We start from the raw sequence: 22,508 nt of genomic DNA on the forward strand, positions 1-22,508 counted from the left end.
TCTTTCTTTTCATTTTGATGTTCTGTAATATTTTATTAAAGTAACTAATGTAATTAAGGTGTGGGTTTGCATGTTTGTCAAACCTTGCTGGGGTAGGTGTAGTATGATAAATTCCCAAGATAGGGTAGTTTTCTCATAATCCATCTTTTGGAGTTTGGCTCTCAAGGAACACCAGCATTTATAGGTGCATTTACAACTCAAAAAAATGTGGAAAAGATCTGCTCTTTGAAAGTCACAGTAACAACAATGGGGGGAGAATGATGGATAGAATTTATTTTTTACAGTAGGGGTGATATATGCGTTATTGAGAATCATGAATTGGGTATAACTAAGTTTTTAAAGGGTATCATTTTTGAGGTTAACAGTATTGAATGGGTGATTTGGTCACTAGATATTGTTGGGGGTTTATATGATTTTCTAAAGTAATGTTACAGATTATTTCCCTCTATTACAATTTCTTTCCCTATTTATCTACAGAATACAGTAGACAAGCTGATCAAGAAAACAAACCTTGCTCTAGTTGTTGGGACAAACAGTTGGAGGGAGCAGTTTATCGAAGCCATCACAGTCAGTGCTGGTGAGTAAGCTCATTTTTTTATCAAACTTCTCAATGAGATAAGACTTTCCAGTGACTGGTATAGAAAAAGTGGTTTCAACCTGACTGGTGATCCTGGGACTACATAAATTGCCAATTGCACTGACATTTTGTATTTAACATATTTGTTTTCAAAGTATAATGAGTGATCTATTTCCTCAGTTGGTCTGAACTCTGCTGCCAATGTAAAGACAAGCGTTCCACCCCAGATTCTCTGTGTCTCTACACTGCCAGGTTTTTATTATCTAGAAATGTATGACCTGAACTGCCTGTGCACATATATGTGGCTGTATGGGTGCGTTATCATTTAGAAAGCTTTGGCCTCAAAAAAAAATGTGACTTTTTTGAGATAGTATGTTAATTATTGACTGGCACATTCTGTTTAAGGGATTCATTTTCAGTAGTGACAGTGAAGCTAAGGGGAACGTAAGTGCCATGCTCTGGGTTAGTAGGTCACTTATTATGCAAATTTATGTATTCAGAATCAGACTTGTATTTACTGTATATATTTGAACTGGTAGCTTGCAGTGCCAAGTCAGCATCTACCTCACCTTTGTATCTGTGTCTAACAAATGCATAACAGTACAGTACCACTAACTATCTATAAATGGGAACCAGTGAAAACAGAGAGTGCATGCAGTACAACAGACATTTATGTGAATTCCTTATTTTCTTATATATAGTCATCTATAATGTGGAGAAAACTGTAAGACAATGAGAGATGCTTAAAATGGATAGTACAAGGGAAATATTTTGGAAACTGTTTGATGGGAGGCACAAATAATGAGATGGGGTATATAGAGAAGAAGTAAGTGATCAGCCCTTCAACATTCAAAGTATATACAGTATTGAAAAAAAACTAAAGAAAACGCATCCAGCTAGGTATAGTTGAAAGCCCAGAAACCTTAGTATCACTAGTTTCTCAGGCAGGAACTGCTTACCTCTTCAGTTTGTCAAGTCAAAATGGGCTTGCTGTACAAGCATTACATGTTAGTGCAGTGGACCTTAGATTATTGTTTTTTGGCACTGTGCCCATTGATTATTTCTCTTTTTTACTCTGAAATGGCCATTGTTTCATGGTGCAGTGCATTAGAACTTATGATCCTTGTAATGCATCTCGTGTCTGCATTGCATACAAGGCTTTTGTCACATCCCATGCTTAGCACTAGGTAGGACAAAGAAATGAGGCTTCAAAGCTACATGATGTAGGATCTGTCAAACAGCCATGCAAAAATTATCAGGAGTTTTGTGTTTCTTGCAGTACTTTCTTCTTGAACCTCACTAGAAGAACATATCTAATACCCAAACATACTAGGAGCTCTGTGTCTGCATTTGTGTTATACTAGGCAGATGTTGTGGTGTACAAATGTGTTTGTTTTTTGTAAATCTTTTAATACTGTAAGCGTTTCCTGAAGCTTGGATCATGCGTATCCTTATATAGCATTTATGGTATGTTTTCTGAACTACTGAGGTCTCCTTCATGCAACAGTTATATTCACAGTTTGTTTACATCTTAGCTGAAGAAATCTAATTCTAGAACCAATACAGACTAACACTGTGAAAGGAATTAAATGCAGTTTGACATACTATTAATACAATAAGTATTGTTTATACCTTGATTGACCTGATCTACACACGGCCATGCAATATAAAGTCTGTCTTCTCACATTCCAGTTTTCTACTGCTGACATCCATGCTAATGTGATTTCACTGTGTCTTCTTCTGCTTTGTCAGGTCACTCCTGTAATGCCTTTATGTTGTGGTTGACCTTGTCAGTCTGTCACAGGATTATAATGACCTTATGAATTTCCTAACAAAACATACATGGAAATGCTTACAGGAAAGAGAGGAGTTTGGCACACTGAGTCTGGTTTTATAAAATGAAGGCATTGTGGCCTGTGTCTTGTCTGTAATATGTAGTTTATTGACCATAGTGGTAGCAACCATATGGAGATGTTATACTGCATTCGGATTGGGGCAGAGTGCAGATATACTAAGCACAGCATTTTACTTTTGGAAGGGAAGACCCATAACTACACAACTGAGCAAGCATTCTGTCCAAGACCTAAGGAAAGCTGAACAAATGTGATAGGAGAATCCTGAGCAGCTGTGGGATAATCAGCAGATTAACATGATGCCAAATACATTTACATGATGGTTTAGGTGATATGCTGAAGGCAGAAAGTATCCATAATAAATAAAGGTTTTAAATGTGTAAGTCTCATTAGAGGCACCCAGAAAAAGAAGGTACAAAACTAACTTGAAAAAAAAACACATCTTCAGCATGAAAATGATGTGAAATTGTCATTACCTCCAAGAAGATATAGAATCAACAGCAACGAAGTCAGTAAAACTTTCAATAAATGTAGGTTAACTGCAAGTGTGTGTGTGTGTGTGTCTCTGTGAGTACCAACTTGTTTACAATAATGTAAACAGGAAGAATAGATAAGCCACCTAGTTATTTTTTGTTATCATGGCTCCATAAAAAGATGTGATACACTTAAATGAATCCTGCAACAGTAATGGTAATATAAGGAAGTGTGAAACAATGTTAAACAAAAAATTCTAGGTGACGTGGAAGGCAAGCTCCTTCACACCCCCATGCAGGGCACTTTCCTGCCTCTGCTTCCTTACCAAATATATCCCTTGCTAAGGATCCTGGCCGTTTCCGCCACTACCAAGTAAAACCTTCAGAAAAGCTCAATAACAAGCTCAAAACTTCCACTTTACCCTTTGACAGCCTTCTGGTTGAATGTTTAAACATTGCAGCAAAACCAGTATACTATCCAACATCCATACTCATTAATCACAATATTGTCAAAGCCCTTAGTCTACACTATGAAAACAATTGTTTATTCAAAAAGGTGGGGACTCTACAGATATGTCTAATTTTTGGTCTGCTGCCATCCTATCTTCTCTTTCTAAAATTCTAAAAAAGTACATCTGGACGTTTTCACTTCGGCTCTTAACTGAATTTCCAGCTCTTTCTTTAATCACAGTCAGGCAGTAAAATGGCTGCCTCCATTCTCTGCATTCCTTCATGTAACTACTGCCCTTCCATAAAGTTGTATTCTTGGATCCCTACTATTTAATCGGTTCTTAAATAATCTCTCCACTACCTCATCTCATGCTACCCTCACCCAATATGCTGATGATGCTACTCTAATCTGCCCTGCCCCATTTATCCACAATGCAAACTCTTATCCAGAAATTGTTCTCCTTCACTGAGAATTGACTTTCATATTGTCAGTTAATCCTAAATCCTAATAAAACAGCACTAGTGCTCTTCACCCCAAGACTCAGTTTGCAAGTCCAGCTTCTCAATTCTTTCCTCTAGAAATATTCATCTGGAAATTATCTCTGTAACCAAACTGTTAGGCATTATATTTGATCATTTAAAATTTTATTTCCATATTCAAAATGTGATAAAGCAAACCCATCAAAAATTAAGCCTTCTGTTTGGTTCATCTGACTTTTGAACTGCAAAGTCGCACACAAACATTGCTTTTTCCAACTCACTGTCTACTCTGTTCTATTTTTCTTTTATTCTTACAAGCATCAACACAACTCAGATAAAAAGATATAACAATGCTGTAATAAAATCACAAAATTTGCTACCAAGGTGCCCAATTCTACTCAGCACTGCTAAACTCAGAAAATTTAAAATTGGCTTGAACTCTCAAGCATCCTTAGTTTCATGTAGTTGAAACTTGCTCTTAAGATACTCTACTCTCCTGATAGCTGTTCCTCATATATATTATTACTACAACAGTACTCCCCTTCAAAACCAATTAACTCCCCATATACAAGCTTACTAGTGTTCCCATAACACCTCAGGCAACTCCCTCTGCTCCTCATATGTATCCAAAATATGGAGCACCTTTACCCATTAGGCGAGTAACATTCTTCAACATTTCTACAAATAACCTAAAATGTTACCTGCATAACTCTTGGTCTTATTCTCCTGGTTAAGCACACATTCCTATTATTCCCTGCCACTCTTTCATTAACCCACTCTCCACACTGACGCCATCTTTTTCCTAGTGAGGTGAATATCTATTTCAACCCTGCACTTAAAACTCCTGTTGTATCCTTCTTACAAACCTTTTCCTCTCATTCTCCACCCCTTTCTCCTTCCTTTCCTCAGTTTTTTCACTCTCACATCTCACAAAGCTCACTCCATCTATCTTCAGTTCTTATCCTCTCCTCCAACTTTCTACCATTCATACATAACTCTCTCTTCTTACCCTGCCTCCACACCTTATTTTCTCCCTCTTACTTTGCTAATGTACTTACCTTCATTGTCTCCCTATCACCTTACTCTTTCCATTTAATTCTTTTCTCTATAATTGTTGTTCATAGGTTCATAGGTTCATAGATTAGTACTAAGCTAGCTGCCCTTGCAAGCCATTTTAAGCCTAGCCAATTATCCCTTATGAGACTCAAACCCTGCACCTTATCTTTGTAAGGCAAACACCTTAACCATTAGGCCACCCTCCCAACCCTTTGTTCATTGTCATCCTCATCCTTCATTTCTAAACCTTTTTCCTTTATCTACAACAGTGGCTCTCACCCTCACCCTCCATCATCTCCTCTCATGCTGTTGTTTACCCAGTCATTCTATATTTCGTCTCTCGTGTCACTTGCTTGCTTGCTGTATACCTACCTCACCTATTTTCTTCTCTCTATTTATATACTATATGAATGTTCTCCTGTGATGTTGTTTCTCTAATGGAAATTGCAAAATTACTGTCTTGCACTACTGGGTCAGTGATGAAAAGATTTGCCAGGCTACATTTCCAGAACTTAGAAGAAGATGTCCGAGCCGAGCTCCTGGATAAAAGAGGAGTTAGTTGGCTCTGCTGAGGTCCTTAAAAGATTTGATGAAAGGGGAAAGCTAAATTAGATTTTCTAACCATCCTTGCCAAATTATAATAGAAACATTTCATCCAGTTCATGCTCCTTTTATAGGAAACATAAAACAAAAACAATTTCACAATGTCACAAGCAAACAAAATTTCAAAAAGCAATGGCAGGAGGTTCGAAAAAGAAGGTATGGTATTGCAAAAAAACAAGAATAATCTAAAAAAGCAGACTGACTATATGCCCCATTATGTTGTTTTCCCCATCAACACTCTGGCAATTTAGGAAACCTTTCAGTAACCATATGAAATGTTGAGACCCACTTAAGTGAGTCTTGAAACAAAGAGACTGAATGACAAAAAAAAAAAAAAAACATGTACTTACAAATATCATGTCCAAGATGGCCGTTTCTCAGAATATTGCCTTTCCTCAGAGTTGGAATCCATAAGTTCAGGGTGTGTAGAGGCTTGTTTCCCACATCACTGACCCCCTGTAAAAAAATAATTTGGAGTGGAAGACTGATGTTGAATATTCTTTCTTCTGCTGTAGTTTCATTTTACATACTTGGTGGGGCTCTAGCCTCCCTTCCTGTGAGGCAGGAAAGCTCTGAGGGTTTGGAAGTCCAGCCACTGAATTTATACCACTCTCTTCAGCTGTTCAGCACTTAAGGTGCATACAATGTGGTTAGATATTAAATGCTATATAACCCTTATAGCTTAGGCTATTGCAGCAGTGAACTATCTGAACATCTGGTGTTATGGTAAGGGTACTTACACAACTGTATTTTCCTATTCCTTCTTAATCCAAATGGTTTCTTTTTGTAGTGTCCCCAAAACTATGACATGAGCTCCCCATCAACCTAAAGTATATTCCCACATACTCTAATTTCAGGACACAGTTCAAAGCATTTTTGATGAAATACAACAGATACAAATGACCCAGTTTTGACCAAATAACCTAAAATCCCAGTTCACACAGCCAGCTGTCATGAGCTTATTGTTGAATTCCGAATTGTATAGTACATACAACTCACAAATGGTGCTATCCGTCTATTCACATTTCCATCTTCCATACTTTTTCTGCCCCCACCCTTTTCTTGTTTCTCTCTCTGTCTCTCTCTCTCTCTCTCTATATATATATATATATATGCATATGTCTGCTTGCATTTACTTTTCTCCTTTCTTGAGTGTTATTGTTATTGATTGGAACACTTTTCTTCATTACTCTCTATATACTATGTTCTCCTAATAATCATAGTTTTTCCACATCCCAGGCTGGACCTAAAATTGTTCATTGTTTATAAGTGTGCTATTCCAGTTAACAAGTGGAAAATTAAATAAGTAAAACATTAGCCACTTTAGCCACTACTTTCCTTTCTGGACTCTTCTAGAGGTGCTTATATTATTGTGCTCAGCATGCTCACTGGTTGGCAGTTAGTGTAATACTTATGATGTTTATGTACAAGACAAGAAGTACAGGGTTTGATTCTCACCAATGTAAACTAACAATGCTTAAATTGGCCTGCAGCTTGCTTAGTGCTTAACCTATGTATCTGTTTACTACTAAGGCGCACTTCACTTTAAATAATGATCTTGCTGATTCCCTTTTGTATAGTCTGTTCTTATTATAATTTATATCTTGCCCATCTCCCTTAACTGCTGTCTCACTGTTGTCTAACATTGTTTTCTTAGCATCCTCCTCTTTCTCTAAGCCATTCTTCTAAAATTGTTGCTGAAAAGGACTGCTTTCTCGTTGTCAACTAAGTAACTATAAACTTGTGTATGCAATATAAAATGACAGTTTAACCTTTCCTTTGTTCTCAGTTATATTACTGTTGTGGTCATACACCATCTTCAGTCATTGCATCAGAGGTATTGCACCTGAGGGTGACATATAAAGTTAATCTCACGCCCAAGTAACAGGATTAATGATATCAGTCACTCAGTTTGCACATTAGTACTGCTGTGTGTACAGCATGATACCAGTAACCTTGTCTGACCTTCATTTAATTTCTTTTAGCAGAAAAAGAGAGAGAGAGAAATGAGCTTCACTGCACACAAGATGTTCAAGCCAACGGGCAGTACTTGCAGAAATATTTTGAACTGAACTCTCCTACTGTGGTCAAATCCTGGCATTATGTAGACTGTAGTGCTACAGTATAATAAATGGCCATGGACCCAGTAACAAGAATTCTAATTATGTAGTAGACTTGCCTGTCCAGCCGTGGTCACTTGTACCATTAGCAGGAAGACTGAAGGGTCAAGGTATCCTTTAGTTAGAGCAATGCATTACAGATGGCAAAGTCATGTGTTTAGTTAATCTGACAGATATTTGTCAGTATGCACTCTGCAAAATGCTAATGTAGTTCAAGGATGCATCAAAAAAAGTGCTCATGTGCTGTGAATGTGACCTAGCCTCAGTGGGTGCATTCAGACTGACCTCTTTCGAACTTGTTCCATATAACAATGAAAAAACTATAGGAGACACATTAACATGAAAGCTGAATTCCCTGTATCAGGCATCCTTCTTTTTGAAGTAAAACTAACGTATACATATATACATAAAAATGTGTGTGTGTGTGTGTGTGTGTGTGTGTGTGTGTGTGTGTGTGTGTGTGTGTGTGTGTTTGTGTGGTTCTGCTACAGGCAATTGTATCAAAAGTACTTGAAAGCCAATGTCTCAAAGACAGGGACTCAAGTGCCTCCTAGCTCATGTAGGCTGCTGCTGCTCGAACTTGAAAATGAGACTGTGCAAGCAGCCGTGTGGAGGGAGAGCTGCTTGAGCTTGAATATAAATTAGGTCCAGCAGCTGTTTAGTGGGAGCAGGAAGGGAGTTTTACAGTTATGAAGTGATCAGGGAATTTAGGTTTAAGGAGAGAGGTTGGAGTTTTACGGTTGGGGAATGGGAAGGGAGTTTTAGGGTAAGACGTAGGGTTCTGATAAGGCTACAGGAGCTGAGTAGTTACCGCAGATCAAGGTAGTAAGAAGTGTATGGCAAGCATATAGCACATGAGCTCTTACAATATAGCCCCTGATATATAGCACATGAGCTTTTGAGTTATACCCCTGATATGTAGCACATGAGCTTTTGTAATATATCACCTGATATAGAGAATATTAGCTCTTTGTAGTATACCCCATGATATATAGCACATGATCTCTTGTAGTATAACCTCTGATATATAGCCCGCATGAGCTCTTGGAGTATATACCCCTGATATATAGCACATGAGCTCTTGTAGTAAAACTTCTTGCATTAAGAAAAACTTCTGAACATATTTACAGCATATCATTTTATTTTTAAAATGAAGATCTTGCCATTTTTTCTAGGTGTTTTTGCCTTCTTGCCTGTTGACCATCAATCCTGCTCTACCTGTCTTGAGCCTATTCTTTTCTTGTGGGTTCCGGCATGTAGGTTACAACACATTTCCCTTGTGAGCTACAATGCCATAACCAGAAGCCTGAACCACTGCTTCTCTGTAGAGTGGCATGGTGGAAAAGCAAACTCACTGCGGTGTTAAAAATCGGCCAGCCACACAGCACACTGCTACCATCCCTACACGCTACACGGCTGTATTATAACAACTGAGGCAGCCTCATCTAAATGGCTAGATGGCTATATTATAACAACACAGGCAGCCTTGCTAGACATGTTCACTATTATTTTGTCAGCTTTGCACATTTAGCTCTGGACAGAACATATTTCTTTTTGTGCTCTTATAAAGAACAAGTAGCAATAAATGGAAAATTCTTTCTGGTCTCACAATATTCCAGAATTTTCCTCTTTTTGCTTTTTGCTTTCTACCTCTGCTACCAAAGTAAAACAGATGTATAGTCTTAGACCTTTTTCCAGTGTCATGCAGGAATGCAGCCAAAGCTTCTAGTTCTGTTTCAGTAACTGCATTTTCAAATTCAGTATCTTCATATTCCTAAAATTCTTTTACATGTTTTCTGTCATTGGTAATTGCAGTATTATATGAAGGACCTAAAATTTTTATAGCAACTCTTCATGCTTCTCTTTAAGCACACTGTATTCAATGTACCTTCGAGGTATAAAGGCTTGCCTTATCCTTATTTCACTTTTAGATCATATTTCTATAAAGTAACATCTTCTGCAATCTGTGAGGTGCTCTGGGCAAAGATTTTCTGAATGTATTTTGCAAGGGTCTGTAGTCTGTTTCCCTCAATGTGTTTACAACAGATATATCTGTGGAATGTCTCACATCTATGCACTATTGCTTTTCCGTCTACGAGGATCTGTTCTGTGCATCTGTAGATGCTCTTTCCCCACAGGGACATGATCTATTCTGTTGTAGGATCACAGCTTCTATACCATTCTGATACTGCTTTCATTGTGGCCAACTTATTCACTTCATAGTACATTAACACTATTGTATCTATAATTATTTTTTTTTTAATATTTTAAAGCTCCTCCTTTCTATTGCTGCATTCCCAAGCTACACCTTGTTGTAACAGTTTTCTTAGAAGGCATAGCAGTTTCAGACATTTTAGATACAAATGTAACAAGATAGCTTGCTATTCCTTGAAATCTCTGTAATGATTGTTCATTTCATGGCTTTTGCATTTGTGCAAATGTCTGGACTTGTTCTGTATCAGATTTTAACCCCTGTTGCATTAGAATATGATTCCTGCATTTCATTCTTCTCACTTAGCATCATTTCAAGTTAAATAAGAAGAAATGGGAAATATCTTGGGGGGGTTATCCATAGACATTTTTACAATTTACAGCAGCTTTGTACACCAACAATGAGAACATGCACCTTAGCAGCAATTCCTAAAAGACGTAGCTCAATGGTGCAATAGGTCAAAAGGTGCAGAAAAGGGGTGTTTAAATGATGGTATAATGACAATCAAATGGGGAAGCACAGTCTAAAAAGTGTCTAATAAATGCAAATGAGGAAAAAGGGAAAGAAAGTCCCAATTTATAGTCAACATTTACACAATTATGTCAGTGTTTGCTTGTGAATATAAAGGCAAAGAGAATCCCAAAAAAGGGTGGAATTCAAGAAAGAGTGCTGGTGGCAGCAGTGACATAGGCAACACAGCATTTGTTTAGCTCAAGCAGGATTCATATAGCTGTACCTATGTACGGTATAGGGCTACCTAGCAGGTAAGTACAAGCACTCTAGTACACTTATATATTCACAGCCATGTATATATAATACTGACACAGCACTAGCCACAGGGCCTCCAAATAGTTATGGGCAAGCACTCTCATACACCTATATATACACAGCCATGTATATAATAGTGACTTAGCACTAGCCACAGGGCTACCTAGTAGGTACATGCAAGCACTCTAGTACACCTATATATTCACAGCCATGCATATAATAGTGGCATAGCACTAGCCACAGGGCCACCTAGTAGGTAAGTGCAAGTACTCTAGTACACCTATATATTCACAGCCATGTGTATAATACTGACAGAGCACTAGCCACAGTGCCACTTAATAGGTAAGTGCAATCACTCTAGTACACCTATAAATACACAGCCATGTATATAATAGTGGAATAGCACTAGCCACAGGGCCACCTAGTATGTAAGTGCAAGCACTCTAGTACACCTATATATTCACAGCCATGTATATAATAGTGGCATAGCACTTGCCACAGGGCCACCTAGTAGGTAATTGCTAGCATGCTAGTACACCTATATATTCACAGCCATATATATAATAGTGACACAGCAGTAACCACTGGGCCACCTAGTAATGAAGTGCAAACATTCTAGTACACCTGTATATTCACAGCCCTTTGTATAATAGTGATACAGCACTAGCCACAGTGCCACTTAGTAGGTAAGTGCAAGTACTGTAGTGCTCCTATATATTCACAACCATGTGCATAATAGTGACACATCACTAGCCACATGACCACCAAGTAGGTAAGTGCAAGCACTCTAGTACACCTATATATTCACAGCCATGTATATAATAGTGGCATAACACTTGCCACAGGGCCACCTAGTGGGTAATTGCAAGCATGCTAGTACACCTATATATTCAAAGCCATGTATATAATAGTGACACAGCAGTAACCACTGGGCCACTTAGTAATGGAGTGCAATCATTCTAGTACACCTGTATATTCACAGCCTTGTGTATAATAGTGACACAGCACTAGCCACAGGCCACTTAGTAAGTAAGTGCAAGTACTGTACTGCACCTATATATTCACAACCATGTGCATAATAGTGACACAGAACTAGCCACAGGGCCACCTAGTAGGTAAGTGAAAGCACTCCATTTTACTTATATATCCACAGCCATGTATATAATAGTGACACAGCACTAGCCCCCGTCACTCTTCTCTCTCCCTAATGGCTTTCAGATGATGCTATTTTTCCCCCTGAAACCATGCTTGATGATGCCTTTTAGGAACCCACATGGCATGGCCAAATAGCTGTACAACAACACCCATAATCAAACTGAAAATGTGGAAGGCTGAGGGTTAGGATTGCTGAAACTGATGTTCTGCTGCCTGGAAATGATGTGAGAGACTGTGCAGTATGTACCTGCTACAGTCTGCTAGACATCCATGGCATATTGCATAGTGCACTATATGATCTACAACTGACAGGCAAACCAGGTAACATTAGCAGGACCCCCCAACAGTGCAACAGCATGACTTTTTGATCACCTTCTGCATCCATTAGCAACAGCATCAACAGTGAGCCACTAGCAGCAGCCTCACCACACCCTTCTATATAGTGTTGTGTACAATGTATGACAGTGCAAGCAAAGCAGCAATTTCTATTCTACTTGTACAGGCTCTTCCTTGTACACGGTGGCATTGTGGTGTTGCATATAATAGAATGTTACTTCATGGGTACACTGGGCAGTGCATGGTTGAGTCATACTGTACTTCAGACATCCTTCCTTACAAAAAACTGAAAGGAGGATGTTGTGGATCTTAGCCATCATCATTTGCACAATTGTTTAAAGACATGGACACACAGCGGTCTATACTACCAGATGGTGGAGTATAATGGGCACCCTAGACACATCATGATGAATGGAGATATCAGTGTCAAATGTCCTTAGTGATATGGATAAGGGTGCTACTACAGGCCTGTCTAGTATGCATCTGTGATGATGGATTGTGAAAAATTCACTACTGGACCCTGTAACACCCACCAATGTCAAGGATATGCAGATCCAGATACCTTCCTGATCACAGATGTGGAAGAATTGGAGGAAAGAGATCTGAATGGTGCTTGTACATAAAGTGGCCATTCTAGAGTAGCTCTGTGCCATGACCAACCCTGCAGTGGAGTGGATATGGTATCACCTCAGTCATGGCAAGCAAATATTGAGTAACTTGTCATCCTACACTCTCACCACAGAAATGCACATGCCTGTGGCTACAAGCTACACTTGTGTGCAGAGCATCTATGGTGCCACTGGCTAACATTCTGAAGAATGTGGCCATTGTAGCAATGTGTCACACTGTAGGCCATAAAAAGCTGTTCATAACAGTGCACTCCATTCTCTACCGAAGGCCACATATTATCAGCCTTCTCTAGTTTCTGCATGCGCAGCTGCTAATTGTGCCACAGCTACTGTCCTGCACATCTGTTGGTTTAGGCTGAGAGTTGCACCCATGTTTGACATTGGTAAGGTGCTCAACAAGCTTGTCTCTTTCTTGTTATTGAAGCACCATGCATTACATTTCATTTTCTATAGTTATAACAGTAACCAAGTTGAGTTTTCTTTTTTAATTTGTTTGTTTGCTTTTGTCTTTTAGTTTTTGGTCTTCAATTTTCTTAACTTTGGGAAGGTTGGTTTTATGGGGGCTGACAGGGATGCCAGATGATCTAGCTGTGGTTCTGAATGTCCCATAATTCTTACTATGGAGGGATGCCAGAAACAATTCTTCCTCATTAAGTGTATAGCTAGATGAAGGACCCTGTCACCTTCCATTGCAATGGTGTGTGCCTTCCGTGAGGCCCATTCTTTGTATATTGTCATTTACATACTTTTGGCATTCACTTATGGTGCAGTTTCTCCCCCATTGTCATCAGTGTTTCTGTGTTACAGTGAAAGTAAGCTGACACATCAGAATATAGGTGGGTACTCCTTGAGGGTTATCCTTGGAGGCCTTATATGTTATGAACACTGTTCAAACTCAGTGGGCTGCCACCCTTGATAGGTCCTTATATATCCAGAAATAAGTATAAGTGAGTCAAACCACCACAGTCCAGCCAAATAAATGTCCAGGAGATATATAAAACAGCAAACAGTTTATTGGAAAAAGGTTAGCGCTTTTGCGGGGTTACCACTTCATCAGACCAAATACAGGTCCTTATATAAACAGGTGCAGTGAGTTAAACATTTCTGATGTTACAAAGGCTAAGGCTGCTTGGATGGGGGCATGTGGATGTCCTGTGTCAGTGGGCTGCCATCACCTGCTAGGCATGTATGTTAACGGGTACATGAATGCAATAAAGTACAGCTGTAAGTGCCTGTTGCATCATAAGAACACCTGCATACTATTGTTATCCTAACATAAAGACATTTACAGGGAGCAGTGAAAAGGGAAGAGTTAGTTAATGTGTGACACAGCACACATGTCTTAGTACAGTAATGCCAACCTCTGAGCACCTCCTATGGGCTATCTCTTACATCTGTGCTACTTCTGTTTTAGCAGTATGTGTTTTAAGCTGCTCAAATACGTCTATTTGCCTGAATCTCCTTCATATGCATTTTGGAATCCAAATTGGCAGAGCTCCTGCAGTCATTGCTAATAAGTTTGCACCTTATTTTACTTTTGTTTACATTTGTTTGCCAGGATGAAGTATGGATCAAGCATGACCAATTACAGGCCCAGCCTGGATTGAAATGATCATTACCACATAGTGCAATTACTACAACACAAACAGAAAATATAATACAAAAGCAGGAAAAGCAGTGGTACAGACATGTGTTCTAGTGTGGTATAAAGAAATTCACTATGATAGCAATGAATTTTATCAAACAGCTATGCTATAATTAGAGAAACAGGAGAAAGAACACACCAAGCAGAGCAATATCAGGAAAATACCAAGGAGTCTGATGTTTCTGGGGTAAAGTATATACAGAAGAGGTGAGGAGAGGTAGGAAAATTCTATACATATATACATATATACAAGGTGTTTTTTGTGTTGTGTGCTAGTGAGGATTACAGAGGAGTCAATGTAAAGGGCACTGAGTAGCTGAAGTAGACTTGATTAGGTATATGACATGACCTGTTTTACTACAGCTACATTTGTATTTCTCTTACACCAACTGTTCTGAGTTGGTGTCAGAAGTTAATATTCTAATATTTCAGTTATATGTTCAAGTAGGGATTATCATTGTTTTGGGGCTAAGATTGGGAAGCTGTGGTCAGTGCAGTGCAGGGCAGTGAGGTTCGATGTCAGAGTATAGATCCTGCTTTAGCATGGCTTCTAAGGTTGTAGTGCAGGTGGTTGTGATCATTGTGATCATTTTAATGGCTAGTGGTGACAGCTTGTGTTGGTCAAAAAAATTGAAGAGTAGAAGCCTTAGAGGTGGCTTGATCCACCTTCTACAGGTAGCCATTTGACTTTTGATAGTTTAATAAAGAGCAACTGAAGTAGTGCTGTATATTTGTGTAAGGCGGTGGCCAAAAGTGGTAAATCATATTCCAACTGAGAAGTAATTCTTCACCAATGGCAGCTCCATCAGAGGAAAACGAAAATGAACGAAGTGTAAAAATAAAAAATTACTCCACCAATCACTCGTAGTTCCACAAAAACAACAGGAAAACGCTTTTATTGATTGCAAACTTAGCGCTTTCTCCTTGTTACCTCAGGGCTTCATCAGAGTAATGTTACAAAACCCTAGAGGAAATTAAATAATGACAAAAAAAATCACATGATCAAAAAGGACCAGAACATGGGATAGTACGGGGGTAACTATCAACCACCACATAAGGGCTAACATTAATATATTTACATGCTCATGAAACTGTAACTTTGTTGTTCAGATGCTTTTCCATGAGATTTTTCAGATTTTGACCCCTATTGTAAGTGATCCTTGGGCTATCTCCTAAATGTTTTAAATCTTCATAGTTAAATACTAAATTCCAGATATTGTTCCATGTCCTGGTATCTGTAATTGTAACATGAGAATGGTGATATATATGGCCACGTGTATTTCCTGTCCAGCTTTTTAAGCAGGTAAAACTATGAGAAAACTAAAGGAAAGAGTGTTGGAATGCATCAGAGACATCAAAAATAAGAAGGAAGGTGCTATTTTTATACACTCAGTTGGTTGTGTGAATTTTAAAAAAAATGTTACTTTTTGTTATTGACAGGGTTAGATACCAAGGAAGGGGTGGTGACTTGAGTTTAAGATTAGAAAAGTTGGAGATGGAGTGGCAATTTAGAATGAATGCCTTAGTATATCCAGGCATTAATGATTCAATTTCATTAAGTTCAGTGTTAAAGTTAAGAGTTAAGCAAATATAGTTTATTTACATGAGCTGTTTATAACAACTTAAGCATTTTATAACAGTTTAATTGTATTATATACAATAGTATTGTTTAATAGTGTTACTGTGTATTTTTAAGACATATTTAATTAGTTAGCCAATGGTTTTTGATCATGTGATTTTTTTTGTCATTATTTAATTTCCTCTACTGTTTTGTAACACTGATGAAGTCCTGAGGTAACAGGGAGAAAGTGCTAAGTTTACAATCGATAAAAGCGTTTTTGTGCTGTTTTTGTGGAACTATGAGTGATTGGTGGCATTATTTTTTTTTTACATTTCATTCAGTGTTGTTGGCTCTGTTGGGCGGTTGTGGTTTAACAAGTTTTTTCGCCTCACACTTGTGATTGTCACAAAATGATATGGAGGAATTTTTACTTAAAGTGGAGGAATTACTACAAGCCATTAAGCAACAAAAAGCTCCGGGTGTTGAAAACAGTAGTCTATTCTTACAGACTCTCGGATGGAACTGCTAACTCTGCATTAATTTCCAAGCAGTTCAGGAACAGTAAAGAATGGATCCGAGGTGAACAACCAGTCCGGTAAGGATATTACCTCCAACCAAAACAGACTAGAAGTGCCATCATTTTCTTCGGTATTACAAACACCGAATTTGCAACAGTCCAATAGCCCTGAAGGAGGGGAAGGACTTAGGACACTCCGAATGCAGTTGCATAAATTTGAAAAGTTAATTGACAGGTTTAAAGCAATCCAAATATACAATGTTTTTTTGAAACATTCCTTGGAATTAAAACAAGTACCCAAAGGTTTAAGGCTTTGGAAATTCCCGAATGGAACAGAAACAGGGTCAATAATGCACGGAGAACTTCTGGGGCTGTTTGACCGTACTGGGTTAGACCTTGTTCGGATTATAATAAGAGAAAATGAATGTAAACTGGTGTGTATGGAGAAACAGCTAACTGAAATGAATGCTAATATAACTAAAGATTTGCTTTTTGAAGTTAACAGAACAGTTTATAGTTCAATTTTAAATGATGCAGACAAGCATGTTAAAAGTAATCCAAGAAAATTCAAAAGAGACACGCAAGACTATGCTAATAAGACAGTGTACCCTCTACCTGTGTGTACTGATACAATGGGGACTTTGAACATTCTTTTACCAATGGTGATAGTGAATCAATCAGAAATAATAGTGAAGGTAATTTTTTGGATCCACCCGAACTTCCCAGAAGGTCGCAGAGTCTTATCAATCAGAATCAAAAGAAGTAGGGAGGGAAACAAGGGAGGAATTCCACATATCAAAAGAACAAATGAATGGTGAAATGTCACCACTGTTAGAATTTACTACATCTTATGATGAAATAGAAGAAGTTGACTGTCATTTTTTTGACCAAACAAAGTGTACTGTTATAACAAAAAATGGATTTTCTTGTTACAACTATTCATAAATGCGTGTTACTGACATTCACATGTCTGTGCTTACAAAAGGTTTTTCATTTGTCCCTTTTTTAAGCAGGATATTGCTGTGGTTTTAACTGGTTTGAAGCTGTTTAGACAGTTAAATTAGATTTTTTTTTTTATGATAAGCATGAAGTGAATGGTATCGGACAGACATTACGTAAAAGGAAAAGTACTTTTGTACCACCTATGAACAGTTCTATTGCATTGTTTGACACTTTATGTGAGAAAGAGATTAGGAAAGCATTTTCAAAAAGGGAGACATTTAGTGACAACTTGACAGAGTGAGAGAGACAAGTGTTAAAAGAACTTAATCCGGTTAATCATGTCAGAGTTATGAAACCAGATAAAGGTGGGGGGAGCTATCATAATGGGCCAAAATGATTATGTTTGTAATATGTGGGAGTTACTTAATGATGCCTCTACTTATGTAGGAATTTCTAATAATGAGTTGGTTAGAGCATATGCAAAAGTTGATTGGGTCCTGTATGATTTCTTGATTCAGGAATTGTTGGATTCTGAGGAGTACAGATTTTTATCTGTTGAATTGCCAGTAACTCCAACCATTTTTGGGATACCCAAGGTCCATAAGGACCTTCAAAATCCACCATTTAGGCCAATCATGGCAGCAACAGGATCAAAGACAGAGCCTATAGCAGCTTACATAGATTTTTGGTGTAAGCCATTGTTAAACAGTTACAAACATGCATTAAAAGATTCATGGCACTGTCTGGAAATCCTAAGGGGCACAGTAATTTCAGGTGAATTTATGTTTGCCACAATTGATGTAACAAGTTTGTTTACAGCCATTCCACACATTGAGGGGTTAAAACTGTTTGATGAAGCTTTAAAGGGGAAAGAGGGTATTCACAATGTGAAGAGAACTGTCTTGGTAGATCTGATGGAAATGGTTTTGAAAAATATTTTTTTAGCTTTTGAAGGGGAACTGTTCCATCAAATTTCAGGCGATGCCATGGGGGCGAATTGCACACCCATTTATGCCAATTTAGTATTGGCTCAGTAGGAACAAGATTACGTATTTCAATCCCACTTGTTTAGTAAGACCATTATTTGGTTAAGATTTTTGGATGACATCCTGATATTGCGGAAAGGCTCACAAAAGTAGCTGGAGGATTTTGTAGTTTATTAAAACTCCACAACACCTTTCCTTAAGTTTACCCACAGAGTGGGTATGGAAAGCATTGATTTTCTTGATATTAGACTTACATGGGACAGTATTAATATGAAATTAAATTCAAGAGTATTCAGGAAGGACACATACTCAAAGTCATTTCTTCATTATAAAGGTTGTCACCCTACACACCAAAAAAACAGCATACTAAAATGTAGGCTGACAAGTAATGACAATGAATTTAAAGACGCACTTTATACTTTAATTGGTATGTTTAGAGAGAGGGGTTATCCCATTAAATTATTATTAAAAACTAGGAACTATGTATTACAACAGAGGAATGACGGGCTTACACCTATTTTGTCTGCTTCACTTGGGAGCAGACTTGAAACAGTTAAGACTAAATCTGTGGACAGTACTTTTGTATTGCCCTATAACAGTGAGGCACTTGCAATAAGAAACATAGTGAACAATATCTGGAATTTAGTATTTAACTATGAAGATTTAAAAAATTTAGGAGATAGCCCAAGGATCATTTACAATAGGGGTCAAAATGTGAAAAATCTCATGGAAAAGCATGTGACCAACAAAGTTACAGTTTCATGAATGTCCAAATGTAATATGTGTAAAGCCTGTAAATATATTAATGTTAGCTCTTATGTGGTGGTTGATAATTACCCCCGTACTATCCCATGTCCTGGTATCTGTAATTGTAACATGAGAATGGTGATATATATATACAAGGCCACATGCTTTTCCTGCCCAGCTTTTTATGTGGGTAAACTATGAGAAAACTAAAGGAAAGAGTGTTGGAACGCATCAGAGACATCAAAAATAAGAAGAAGGAAAGTGATCTTTTTACTTTTTAAAGTGATCTTTTTTTTTTGTGTGAATTTTAAAAAATATATATTTTTTGCTATTGACAAGGTTAGAGACCAAGGAAGGGTTGGTGACTTGAATTTAAGGTTAGAAAAGTTGGAGATGGAGTGGCAATTTAGAACGGATGCCTTGGTATATCCAGGCATTGTTGTCTTTCTTTTGGCTTTTCCCAGTTAGGGGTTGCCACAGTGGAACTCCGGTCCGCTAATGATTGGCAGTCGATTTTTACGGTGCTGAGGTGCCAGCACAACGCCCGACATTCAATGAAGGCATGCCCATCCACACATGTCTTTCGAACACCACTTGACCACGGGGAGGACATGCAGACTCCACACAGAAGGCACTTCAGCCGAGAATCGAATGAGAGAACCTCTTGCTGTGAGGTGACAATGCTACCGCTGCACCACCGCAGCTTATATATCCAGGCATTAATGATTCAATTTCATTAAGTTCAGTGTTAAAGTTAAGAGCTAAGCAAATATAGTTTATATACATGAGCTGTTTATAACAACTTAAGCATTTTATAACAAAGTTTAATTTTATTATATACAATAGTATTGTTTAATAATGTTACTATGTATTTTTAAGACATATTTAATTAGTTAGCCAATGGTTTTTGATCATTTCATTTTTTTGTCATTGTTTAATTTCCTCTAGTGTTTTGTAACATTACTCTGATGAAGCCTTGAGGTAACAGGGAGAAAGCGCTAAGTTTACAATCAATAAAAGAGTTTTTGTGCTGTTTTTGTGGAACTATGAGTGATTGGTGATGTTATTTTTTTATTTTTACATTTCGTTCAGTGTTGTTAGGTCTGTTGGGTGATTGTTTGTGGTTCTGAAAAAGAAAATGAGGTAATTTTTGTGCCAGGATTAGCATGTAGTTGATCGCGGGCTTGAGTTTTTCAGTGTCCTCCTGAAAGTTTGAGGATTGGTCAAGCCAAATCCCAGATATTAATAGGATGTTACAGTTTCCATGGGATTATTGAATTGCTAAGTGACAAGTCATGTTTTAGGACACATTGCTACTGTTTTGTTAGTGCTGAAGAACCTAGATTTCCTTTATATTTATTCAGTAACAGTTATCTTATTGTAAGCTGGCTGTTTAGATGTAGAAGGTCTAATTGTAGGTGCTTCTGTGTGTCTAGGGGATTTGGACTAGATCTGCAAATCACAATGTCATCAGCATATAGCGGGAGGTAAAGTTGATGTAGGTTAAGTGGGAGTTGTTTATAAAAATGGGAAAAAGCAGAAGGGCCATTATAGAGTCTTGGGGGACACCTGAGTATATGTGTGCAGGTCAAGGAAAGGAAGAGTAAATTTATACTTGGAGGCCTCTATAGGTTAGAAAATCTGGGAGTTATTGTGCAGCCTGTAGACTTATTACATATCCAGTAGGTGAGTTAATAGGATGAAGACTGCATGTTAGGTGCCCTTTATCCATGTTGCTGAGAATGTGGTTGGTTGTGGTCCACAGAGAAGCTAGCAGTAATTAGAGCTAATGAGCACCAATCCAGCCTTTATCTATGAGTCACACTGTTTTGCAAGCATGCAGCCATGGTATGGGGCATAGATATATTCAGCTGTACATTATTACTGCATTTGAGCTTACTGTAAGGTTAACGATGATGGTATTATATTCTGTGTTAAGTAGAGAGCAGATAACTATTGGTAGAGAAATCTGGTCTTCAGTCTCCTACAGGCTACTGCAGTAATAATAAAATTGTCCCCTGCAGTACACCAGACTCACCTTCATAGGACATTTATCTACAATTACAAAAACATGTCCTGCTTTAAAAGAAAATATTTCCATTTTATAAAACCTGAACAGCAACGGGACTGGAATAACTTGAAAGAATCAATCTAACATCACAACACATAGGATCAAGTTCTAAGATGCCCAAATAGACTTAATATGGCCCTCAGATAGCCACTCTGGTTATGCAAGGTCCATAATGCAGATTCTGAGATGGTGAATCTGATGGCAAATCTCACCGAAGGGCCCCTTCGTTGGAACATATTCTGTCAGAAAGGGAATACATCATCTTAGAGTGGTGGCAACTATATCATCTCCACTGTTTTAAGCAGGACTGCCATCTGTCAGACCTAGATTGGCTCATGCCATGGTACAAGCTTGGGCAGAATGCAGGATTTTATTAACCTGCTTCCGTAACGTCATAAGAAAGATATGATGTGCAAGCTAACTCAGATGACAAAATAAGCTATTAGCTAGATATAATTACTAAACTGATTAATTGCAGGGCCCTATCTTCTGTCATGCTCATCAAGTGCCATGCCATCTGTGCTCCCAGACTCATTGTGAGGGATCTGTGTCTGCACTTTTGGATACATGTTAGTGTCCTGCCACACTGCAAGAGGTTAAGTCCTGGCATATACTTTTATCCTGAAAAACAAGAAGAAGAAACAGCATTAAATTAATCTTTTCAGACTTTAGTAGGCCCTAGTCTAGAAACTTTCTGAATACAAGGAATCTCTTCTTTATGAAGTATAAAATGTAAGGTGAGGATCAGCAGAAGTAACTTGATGCTTCCGAGGAGCCATGCTTCTAGCCAAAAAAATGAGAATCTGTAGCATCTTCTAAAGCCTTATCCTCCCTCTTCATTTCCCAAGCTACAGACAGTATCTTGCTAGGCAGAAGTTTACTATTTTCTCAGTCAAGTGAAAGATTTTGTTAACATTCAAATGGGTCTCAGGAATAATTTCTTTAAGGTATGTGGTAGACTCTCCATCAGTTTTTCAGTCTTGTGTAATATTTTAGAAATGCTGCAGTCTTACCTTTCTGTTACCTGCCAACAGCTACAGAATTAGTTACAGAAAATGGTAACAAAACCAGTTTCTTCTTTACAACAAGGGACTTGTAACTTTTTGCAATTTTCTTTTCTTTTTCCTTCCCTACTATGGATGCCTAATACTGCAGATTTTCAGTTATTGTGTAACCTGCTTAATACATACATTTTTTTGCCTGTCCTCTCCCAGCTTCTGTTTAACTATATCCGCTTACCATTCATTTACAAACCTACCTATCACACCATAATGACTTATAAACTTCATTGTCTAAATTTTAAAACTCACTCAGTGGCAGTTTGGTT

The 22,508-nt window shown here is 38.0% G+C and overlaps 1 protein-coding gene across 7 annotated transcripts in view; it reads left to right on the forward strand.

The window, feature by feature from the left end:
- Window positions 1-22,508, forward strand: part of SLC8A1 (solute carrier family 8 member A1) — a 2,780,038-nt gene that overhangs the window by 2,503,167 nt on the left and 254,363 nt on the right. For all 7 annotated transcript variants that reach the window (XM_044057347.1, XM_044057374.1, XM_044057383.1 and 4 more), the window contains one exon: window positions 478-577. In XM_044057347.1, the coding sequence (XP_043913282.1) occupies window positions 478-577 (100 nt within the window). The remainder of the gene's footprint in view (window positions 1-477; window positions 578-22,508) is intronic.

This window comes from Protopterus annectens, chromosome 1.part2, assembly GCF_019279795.1.
Source record: "Protopterus annectens isolate FY-2018-M chromosome 1.part2, PAN1.0, whole genome shotgun sequence".
Lineage (NCBI taxonomy): Eukaryota > Metazoa > Chordata > Ceratodontiformes > Protopteridae > Protopterus > Protopterus annectens.